Here is a 10,000-nt window from a genome sequence, read left to right on the forward strand (position 1 = left end):
CAGAACCACAGAGAGAAGAACCTGAGTGCGAGGCGTTCCGTCAGCGCTCCTCTCTCGGTGATGAAGTCAAACAGATCCTGGCTCAGTGGTGGGCGCTCCATCACCAGCAGGAAGCCCCGCCCCTCTACCTGGAACCAGTCCAGCAGGTGGACGACGCCCCCGTGACCTCCGACCTCTGACAGCTGCTGTAGCAGAGCGATCTCCATGGGAACGGGGCTGACCTCACCGGGCTGAGAGGTTAGAATACTTTATGAATACACGTTTACTACTGTTACTAATGTACCACTGTTTATGTTGTGTATATAAAGATAGGTTTATAAATACACATTTATTGTTTTATGAATACAACAAATAGTTAAATAACCATAAATTAAAACCTTCGTAATGCTATTAAAACATGTTTTAATTGTTGATTGTCTTTAATTTGATCAGACCAACAGTTTATTTACTTTGATGTATGCCACAGCCCCCCCCCCTCCCAAAACAACCACTCAATGTTTGATATATTTGCTTTAAAAACTCTTTATTTAATTTACCAAAATACTTTTGTCAACAAACTGAAAGTTTCAGCTCAGTTTGAAGATGAATTTGTAAGTTACAGCTGTTAATAAAAACAATAATGTCTGTATGATGAATAGAACAATAAGATTTCACACAGAAACTCCAGTTTGGTTTCTTCAGGTTTTTTTTGCCCTGCTCCAACGCCTGCAGGTGTGTTCCAGGTGTTTTTTTGTGTGTGTGTGTGTGTCCCAGCTGAAGTTCTGATGAATAGGAAATGAGTTTGTAACTGATGGGGAAATCCTGCAGCGTCATTTACTGACCCGTGACATCACAGGGGGCCAGCCCCACTAACGGCTGTCGTTCAGCTGTCAGTCCAGCAGAGGGCAGTGCTGACCCGAGGTCCACTCTCAGTCAAGTGACTCCACCAAATAGATTTACTTTGTTCTTCTTTAGAACAAATAAACTCACCAGTCTGGCCCACTGCTGAACTCTGTCTCTGGAAATCTGTTTGATGGCAACCTGGAGGGACCAAAGGAGAGAAGTTTGTTATTATTATGTTAATATCATTCATTTATATTCTATCTTTTGGTCTGTCTTCACTTCTTCACACTCATCATGTCTTTCTTTTTAAGTGTTTGAGGACTTTGTTAAGAAATGTACCGTTTAAATAAAGTTTATTTGAATATTATTTCATAAACAAACAAACTAAACATGAAGAACCGACTGAATGTGTCGTCTGACCTGCAGTCCATCAGAGAACCTCTGGCCTGAGAACACGGAACCGAAACCACCGCTGCCGAGCAGAGAACCACAACGATACTGACTGCAGAACGGTTCCTTCACTAGAGAGAGAACATCAGTCAGAACGGTTCCTTCACTAGAGAGAGAACATCAGTCAGAACGGTTCCTTCACTAGAGAGAGAGAACATCAGTCAGAACGGTTCCTTCACTAGAGAGAGAACATCAGTCAGAACGGTTCCTTCATTAGAGAGAGAACATCAGTCAGAACGATTCCTTCACTAGAGAGAGAACATCAGTCAGAATGGTTCCTTCACTAGAGAGAGAGAACATCAGTCAGAATGGTTCCTTCACTAGAGAGAGAGAACATCAGTCAGAACGGTTCCTTCACGAGAGAGAGAACATCAGTCAGAACGGTTCCTTCACGAGAGAGAGAACATCAGTCAGAACGGTTCCTTCACTAGAGAGAGAGAACATCAGTCAGCACGGTTCCTTCACTAGAGAGAGAACATCAGTCAGAACGGTTCCTTCACTAGAGAGAGATCAGTCAGAACGGTTCCTTCACGAGAGAGAGAACATCAGTCAGAACGGTTCCTTCACTAGAGAGAGAGAACATCAGTCAGAACGGTTCCTTCACTAGAGAGAGAGAACATCAGTCAGAACGGTTCCTTCACTAGAGAGAGAACATCAATCAGAACGGTTCCTTCACTAGAGAGAGAACATTAGTCAGAACGGTTCCTTCACTAGAGAGAGAGAACATCAGTCAGAACGGTTCCTTCACTAGAGAGAGAACATCAGTCAGAACGGTTCCTTCACTAGAGAGAGAGAACATCAGTCAGCACGGTTCCTTCACTAGAGAGAACATCAGTCAGAACGGTTCCTTCACTAGAGAGAGAGAACATCAGTCAGAACGGTTCCTTCACTAGAGAGAGAACATTAGTCAGAACGGTTCCTTCACTAGAGAGAGAGAACATCAGTCAGCACGGTTCCTTCACTAGAGAGAGAACATCAGTCAGAACGGTTCCTTCACTAGAGAGAACATCAGTCAGAACGGTTCCTTCACTAGAGAGAGAGAACATCAGTCAGAACGGTTCCTTCACTAGAGAGAGAACATCAGTCAGAACGGTTCCTTCACTAGAGAGAGAGAACATCAGTCAGAACGGTTCCTTCACTAGAGAGAGAACATCAGTCAGAACGGTTCCTTCACTAGAGAGAGAGAACATCAGTCAGAACGGTTCCTTCACTAGAGAGAGAACATCAGTCAGAACGGTTCCTTCACTAGAGAGAGAGAACATCAGTCAGCACGGTTCCTTCACTAGAGAGAGAACATCAGTCAGAACGGTTCCTTCACTAGAGAGAGAGAACATTAGTCAGAACGATTGCTTCACTAGAGAGAGAACATCAGTCAGAACGGTTCCTTCACTAGAGAGAGAGAGCATCAGTAGCCTAGCTAAACGAGCTAGCTAAGCTAACTTTAATTAAGAGTTAGTTCTTAAAGCTGCAGGGAGACAAAGTGACGTCTTTCTCTTTTGACCCGCTTCCTTTAAAGACACTTTGTTTTACATTTACATAACATAATATATTTTATAATAATATAATATATTTTATAATAATATAATATATTTTATAATAATATAATATATTTTATGATAATATAATGTATTTTATAACATAATATATTTTATAATAATATAATATATTTTATGACAATATAATACATTTTATAACAACATAATATATTTTATGATAATATAATGTATTTTATAACATAATATATTTTATAATAATATAATATATTTTATGATAATATAATGTATTTTATAACATAATATATTTTATAATAATATAATATATTTTATGACAATATAATACATTTTATAACATAATATATTTTATGATAATATAATATATTTTATGATAACATAATATATTTTATGATAATATAATATATTTTATAATAATGATATATTTTATAATAATATAAAACTTATTATAATAATATAATACTTATTATAATAACACAATATATTTTATAATAATACGATATACTTTATAATTATATAATTTATAATAATATGATGTATTTTATAATAATGATATATTTAATAACAATGATATATTTTATAATTATATAATTTATAATAATATGATATATTTTATGACAATGATATATTTCATACTTATATAATTTATAACAACATGATATATTTTATAACAATGATCTATTTTAAAATTCTATATCTTATAATAATATTGTATTACCGTGTCTCCCTCGGACTTCCTCCTCCGGTTGAAGCTCCGCGGCTCTTTTCTCCAACATCTCGTCAGTTGTATCCGGTAGAATCCATCCTGTTGTCGGCTGAAATCCTCCAGTCAGTCGTTTCTAAACCTTTTTCTTGACGTTTCCCGCTTTCAAACCTAATAACAGCAAATACAGATTTAGACTGTGAACGTGACTTTGTGATGTAAACCGTTCAAACGTTGACGGAAACAAGACTTCCCTCACTCTTACGTTACTGTTTATGCTCTTCTGTCAGACCACGCCCACTCCACCCTCCTCTGTCCAATCAGCGCTGAGACGTGTGCTCAATGTTTTGAAACCGTCCCGGCCAATCAGATTCAAGCTGCGGGTTTCCAGCTTAAAAACTCATGAATATTCAAATCCCCGCGAGAGGAATTCGTAGAATTTAGGGCGATGAACAGATGAAGATGATGACCACGGGAAAGAGGGCGGTTTCCCCAAAACACACACACACACACACACACACACACACACAGTATCTGATGTATCTAAATAAACCAACGGTTTCCTTTACGTGCCGCGCGCTCTTCGCGTTCTCTCTCGCACACATTCAGGTCAGATCGGTTTCCGGTTCCTGTCAAAATAAATGTGTCAGTGCAAGACTTTACAAGAAAGTGAAAATAAGAAGTACTCTAACTTTTAACTGCAGTAAAAGTATTAATACCACACTGTGACGGTACTCCACTCGAAGTAAAACTCCTGCGTTCAAAACCTTGACTGAGTAAAAGTATATAAATTAAGTCAAAGTATTGTTTGATGTTATTGATAATTATTTAAATGCAGAGGAAATAATTCCTGCTGTTTTTCTGTCATAAAAGTGTCATCATGTAAACAAACGTTTATAATTCTGATAATTAATGAATATGTTCTGGATTATCTGGACTAAAGTTCTGAAGAAGTAAAATAATATTCATATATAATATAGATAAATATAAACAAAGTTCAGTGTGTTACAAATAAATAAAAAATCTCCAAAACATTTTTTCTTCAGAAACATTTTTCCTCTTTTTATTCCAAGAAAAAAAAAGTTATTTTCATCCCAAACGATAAAATAAAATAAACTTATATTATTAATAACAACAACAATAATAATCAATCATTAAGAGGATAAGTATGACAATTCTCACATTTTAATTTTAATTTGTGGCTTTTTCTCTATGATGATGTTGGTCGTGGTTGATTAAACATGCAGCTAAATAAGTCTGATGATGATGTTGAGGAAGAGGAGGATGAAGACAACAATGAGAGAGAGGAGGTGTTACAGACCATGAAGTCAGAGCCGACTGTATGATTTTACTTCCCAGACGACGAAGCAAAGCTAATGTGCGTTGCTCGACACAAAATGGAGGTAAGCTAAGCCAACCAGTTAGCAGTGTTAGCAGGAACTAGCTTTAAAACATAGTAAGACTTGAGGTGATAGCTAGCTTGCTAAAATACTGGACGTCTTTTCAGTTCTGATTAGCATTCCTCATTGAAACCAATGGTCCCGATAGCCTCAGCGCTAACAGCCTGAGTCAAATTTAAAACTGATGTCTGAATTTCAAAATAAAAGCTTGAATCATAACCGATTAGAAATCAGCATTGAGACCGAGCTCCATGTGGGTTGTAACCAGGAAGAGAAAGGGGGGGGGGGGTTGTTATGGGCGGTATGAGAAAGAGAGGAAAGGAGGAAAGGAAACGAGAAGACGAGTGATGTACGGATGAGTTTAAATGTCTGCTGAAAAAAACAAGTGTGCATTTCTTTGTTTGATGTTTTATTTCCATCCCTGGTCTGAGGGTCAGAGGTCGGGGGGGGGGGGTCAAAGGTCGTCGTGTGTGCGTGTGTTGCTATCAGCTGCTGTCAGGTGACGGCTCTCTCTCTCGATGCATGGAGGCGGAGCTCTGATGTTTCATGCTGTCTAGGTACTCCTGCTGAGAGACGGCCAGCACCGAGGCCAAGATCTCATCGTCCTCCCAGTCCGTCAGACCTGGAACACAGAGCAGAGAGAGCGGGTCGGTCGGTCTAGCAGTATTACAGTAGTAGTATTAGTAATAGTATTACAGTAGTAACAGTAGTAGTATTACAGTAGTAGCAGTTAGATCTTACCGAACGCTGTGGGTGACATCTCCTGCATGATGGCTCTGTACTCCAAATGATGACGGCTCTGATTACTGGGACCTACACACACACACACACACACACACACACACACCCACACACACAGAGAGTGAGTGAGACTGAGAGAGTGAGAGAGAGACAGAGAGAGTGAGAGAGAGAGAGAGTGCCTGAGAGAGAGTGAGTGTGAGTGAAAGAGCGAGTGAGCGAGTGCGTGAGAGACAGAGAGTGAGTGAGTGAGTGAGTGAGTGAGAGAGAGAGTGAGTGAGAGAGAGAGTGTGAGTGCGTGAGAGCATGAGTGAGTGAGAGAGTGAGAGTGGGTGTGAGTGAGAGACAGAGAAAGTGAGTGGGTGTGAGTGAGAGAGAGAGTGAGTGAGAGAGAGAGTGAGAGTGGGTGTGAGTGAGAGAGAGAGAGTGAGTGGGTGTGAGTGAGAGAGAGAGAGAGTGAGTGAGAGAGAGAGTGAGAGTGGGTGTGAGTGAGAGACAGAGAGAGTGAGTGAGAGAGAGAGTGAGAGTGGGTGTGAGTGAGAGAGAGAGTGAGAGTGGGTGTGAGTGAGAGACAGAGAGAGTGAGTGAGAGAGAGAGAGAGAGAGAGGGTGTTTGTGAGAGAGAGAGAGAGAGAGAGAGAGAGAGAGAGAGAGAGAGAGAGAGGGTGTGTGAGTGAGAGAGAGAGAGTGAGAGTGAGAGACAGAGAGTGAGAGCATGAGAGAGAGTGAGAGAGAGAGAGAGGGTGTGTGAGTGAGAGAGAGAGAGTGAGAGTGGGTATGAGTGAGAGACAGAGAGTGTGAGTGAGAGACAGAGAGTGAGAGCATGAGAGAGAGTGTGAGTGAGTGAGTGAGACAGAGACAGTGAGAGAGAGAGAGAGAGAGTGAGAGTGGGTGTGAGTGAGAGACAGCGAGAGTGAGTGAGAGAGTGGGTGTGAGTGAGAGAGTGAGAGTGCGTGAGAGTGAGGGAGTGAGAGAGTGTGCGTGAGTGAGAGAGTGTGAGTGAGTGAGAGAGACAGTGAGTGAGAGAGAGAGTGAGAGTGGGTGTGAGTGAGAGACTGAGAGAGAGAGTGAGAGTGGGTATGAGTGAGAGAGACAGTGAGTGAGAGAGAGTGAGAGAGTGTGCGTGAGTGAGAGACAGAGACAGTGAGTGAGAGAGAGAGTGAGAGACAGAGAGAGTGAGTGAGAGAGAGAGTGAGAGTGGGTGTGAGTGAGAGACTGAGAGAGAGAGTGAGAGTGGGTATGAGTGAGAGAGACAGTGAGTGAGAGAGAGTGAGAGAGTGGGTGTGAGTGAGAGTGTGCATGAGAGTGAGGGAGTGAGAGAGTGTGCGTGAGTGAGAGACAGAGACAGTGAGTGAGAGAGAGAGTGAGAGACAGAGAGAGTGAGTGAGAGAGAGAGTGAGAGTGGGTGTGAGTGAGAGACAGAGAGAGTGAGTGAGAGACAGAGAGAGTGAATGAGAGAGTGGGTGTGAGTGAGAGAGTGAGAGTGCGTGAGAGTGAGGGAGTGAGAGAGTGTGCGTGAGTGAGACAGAGACAGTGAGTGAGAGAGAGAGTGAGAGACAGAGAGAGTGAGTGAGAGAGAGAGTGAGAGTGGGTGTGAGTGAGAGACTGAGAGAGAGAGTGAGAGTGGGTATGAGTGAGAGAGACAGTGAGTGAGAGAGAGTGAGAGAGTGGGTGTGAGTGAGAGTGTGCATGAGAGTGAGGGAGTGAGAGAGTGTGCGTGAGTGAGAGACAGAGACAGTGAGTGAGAGAGTGAGTGAGAGAGAGAGAGAGTGAGTGAGAGAGAGAGTGAGAGTGGGTGTGAGTGAGAGACAGAGAGAGTGAGTGAGAGAGAGAGTGAGAGTGGGTGTGAGTGAGAGAGAGAGTGAGAGTGGGTGTGAGTGAGAGACAGAGAGAGTGAGTGAGAGAGAGAGAGAGAGAGAGAGGGTGTTTGTGAGAGAGAGAGAGAGAGAGAGAGAGAGAGAGAGAGAGAGAGGGTGTGTGAGTGAGAGAGAGAGAGTGAGAGTGAGAGACAGAGAGTGAGAGCATGAGAGAGAGTGAGAGAGAGAGAGAGAGTGAGAGTGGGTATGAGTGAGAGACAGAGAGTGTGAGTGAGAGACAGAGAGTGAGAGCATGAGAGAGAGTGTGAGTGAGTGAGTGAGACAGAGACAGTGAGAGAGAGAGAGAGTGAGAGTGGGTGTGAGTGAGAGACAGCGAGAGTGAGTGAGAGAGTGGGTGTGAGTGAGAGAGTGAGAGTGCGTGAGAGTGAGGGAGTGAGAGAGTGTGCGTGAGTGAGAGAGTGTGAGTGAGTGAGAGAGACAGTGAGTGAGAGAGAGAGTGAGAGTGGGTGTGAGTGAGAGACTGAGAGAGAGAGTGAGAGTGGATATGAGTGAGAGAGACAGTGAGTGAGAGAGAGTGAGAGAGTGGATGTGAGTGAGAGTGCGTGAGAGTGAGGGAGTGAGAGAGTGTGCGTGAGTGAGAGACAGAGACAGTGAGTGAGAGAGAGAGTGAGAGACAGAGAGAGTGAGTGAGAGAGAGAGTGAGAGTGGGTGTGAGTGAGAGACAGAGAGAGTGAGTGAGAGACAGAGAGAGTGAATGAGAGAGTGGGTGTGAGTGAGAGAGTGAGAGTGCGTGAGAGTGAGGGAGTGAGAGAGTGTGCGTGAGTGAGACAGAGTCTGAGTGAGTGAGAGAGACAGAGACAGTGAGTGAGAGAGAGTGAGAGTGGGTGCGAGTGAGACAGAGAGTGAGTGAGAGAGTGAGAGTGCATGAGAGTGAGGGAGTGAGAGAGTGTGCGTGAGTGAGAGACAGAGACAGTGAGTGAGAGAGAGAGTGAGAGACAGAGAGAGTGAGTGAGAGAGAGAGTGAGAGACAGAGAGAGTGAGTGAGAGAGAGAGTGAGAGTGGGTGTGAGTGAAAGAGAGAGTGAGAGTGGGTGTGAGTGAGAGACAGAGTGAGTGAGAGACAGAGTGAGTGAGAGACAGAGTGAGTGAGAGAGAGAGTGTGAGCGTATGTGTGGGAGTTACCTGGCGCGCAGGGGGAGGGGGGTTTGTTCAGGATGAGGGCGGCTCCTGCGGGGGAGGGGGGCTTGTTGTTTGTCGACGGGGGGGTCGGGAGGTCGGAGTGGGAGGGGTCGGAGTCGCGTTGCCGTGGCGACCGGGCACTCCAGTCGTCCGGTCCGCTGGAGGCCGCCGCCGTCGCTGAGCTGCAGGTGGCGCTGGCCTTACGGGGCTGAGAGAGACAGAAACAGGACTCTAACCACCTCTTTAATTGGATCCTCTTAATTGGATGAAGACCAGGTTTCGTGGGCATACCTGTCGGGCCTGCTTCTCCTGGTCCTGGAGCCACTGCAGGTAGGACTCCCGGGCCACCTGCTCCTCGATGGCCTCATTGGTGGCCTCCCAGTCCGTCGCCCTCTTCTTGTCCTCCAACATCTGCTGCTCGATCCACGACTCCTCCGACGTCTTGATGGCCGACTTCATCAGCGTCTGCTCCGCATACTGAAGGGGGGGGGGGGGGGGGGGGGGGCAGTTACATGGATTACTGAACACAGTATTCACAGGTGTGGTATTCTGGAAGAAATCAAACAGCTGTTATTAGAGCGACTAACGAGCGGCATGTCCAGCGGTGGTATCAGACCTACGGAGCGGACGTTTCTTATTAATGCTTATTATGTTCTGCACAACTATTGTGAAGTTCACACAGAAACTGTAAAGGAACAAATGCATAAACGCTCTCCAGTAGGACAGAGACTTCAGCAGAGCTACGAGTGAGAACAGACACAACTGAACAGAGGGAATGAGTGTGTTGACCACATTTACCATCTATAATCGAGTAAACTTTGATCTGACAACTGATCTACTTCCTGTTTACACCGGTGCCCGCATGCCCAGTGTGCGTGAACAGTCATGTGATATTCATTTACGGCTTGACGGAGCCTCAGACGAGTTCTGTTGTCTGGTTCCAGAGCTGTGACTCCGCCCACTCCACAGAGTTCTAGTCCACTGATTGGTCTGGCATCGTAACACTAAACAGCGGTTTCTCCATGAAGAAGTGACGGGGGACTCACGATTAATCGTCAGTTAAGAGGTGTTAAAAATCGACATGCGAGAAAATATGTTGCAGCCAAATCAAATAGGATGTTCAGCCTTTGTTTCTTTAGAACACATTTAACACTCGACTTGTTTCTTTACAGGGTTTGTATGACGCTAATAAAGTATCTTATGAATATGAGATATGAGTTCACAGACACAGGGCTCGCTCCGCTCTGAACAACACCGGCACATGTTGTCGTGGTGTTCATGGCAACGAATCACCTGTCTACGGAAAAACAACGTTAGATTCAGGCGGATACGTTGGTCTCTCGTGATTGGTTAGGTTCTGGTACCCCTGGTTTGAAGGCGGG

General features: G+C 44.2%; 2 protein-coding genes across 3 annotated transcripts in view; both read right to left on the reverse strand.

Moving 5' to 3' along the window:
- The window catches only part of pim2 (Pim-2 proto-oncogene, serine/threonine kinase), a gene marked incomplete at its 3' end in the record, with an annotated part of 5,288 nt that extends 1,585 nt beyond the window's left edge, over positions 1-3,703 (reverse strand). Inside the window, exons 1-4 of the mRNA XM_079273942.1 lie at positions 3,502-3,703; positions 1,243-1,343; positions 970-1,020; positions 22-230 (exon numbers count right to left, since the gene is read on the reverse strand). Of these exons, the coding sequence (XP_079130068.1) occupies positions 22-230; positions 970-1,020; positions 1,243-1,343; positions 3,502-3,559 (419 nt within the window). The 5' untranslated portion in view covers positions 3,560-3,703. The remainder of the gene's footprint in view (positions 1-21; positions 231-969; positions 1,021-1,242; positions 1,344-3,501) is intronic.
- Positions 3,704-4,535: 832 nt separating this feature from the next.
- The window catches only part of otud5a (OTU deubiquitinase 5a), an 18,230-nt gene continuing 12,765 nt past the window's right edge, over positions 4,536-10,000 (reverse strand). For both annotated transcript variants that reach the window (XM_079272819.1, XM_079272818.1), the window contains exons 5-9: positions 9,983-10,000; positions 8,910-9,095; positions 8,622-8,826; positions 5,628-5,699; positions 4,536-5,508 (exon numbers count right to left, since the gene is read on the reverse strand). The exon at positions 9,983-10,000 is cut by the window's right edge and continues 131 nt beyond it. In XM_079272819.1, coding sequence (XP_079128945.1) covers positions 5,372-5,508; positions 5,628-5,699; positions 8,622-8,826; positions 8,910-9,095; positions 9,983-10,000 — 618 coding nt within the window. In that variant the 3' untranslated portion in view covers positions 4,536-5,371. The remainder of the gene's footprint in view (positions 5,509-5,627; positions 5,700-8,621; positions 8,827-8,909; positions 9,096-9,982) is intronic.

Source organism: Melanostigma gelatinosum (assembly GCF_949748355.1).
Source record: "Melanostigma gelatinosum genome assembly, chromosome: 8".
NCBI classification, from domain to species: domain Eukaryota; kingdom Metazoa; phylum Chordata; class Actinopteri; order Perciformes; family Zoarcidae; genus Melanostigma; species Melanostigma gelatinosum.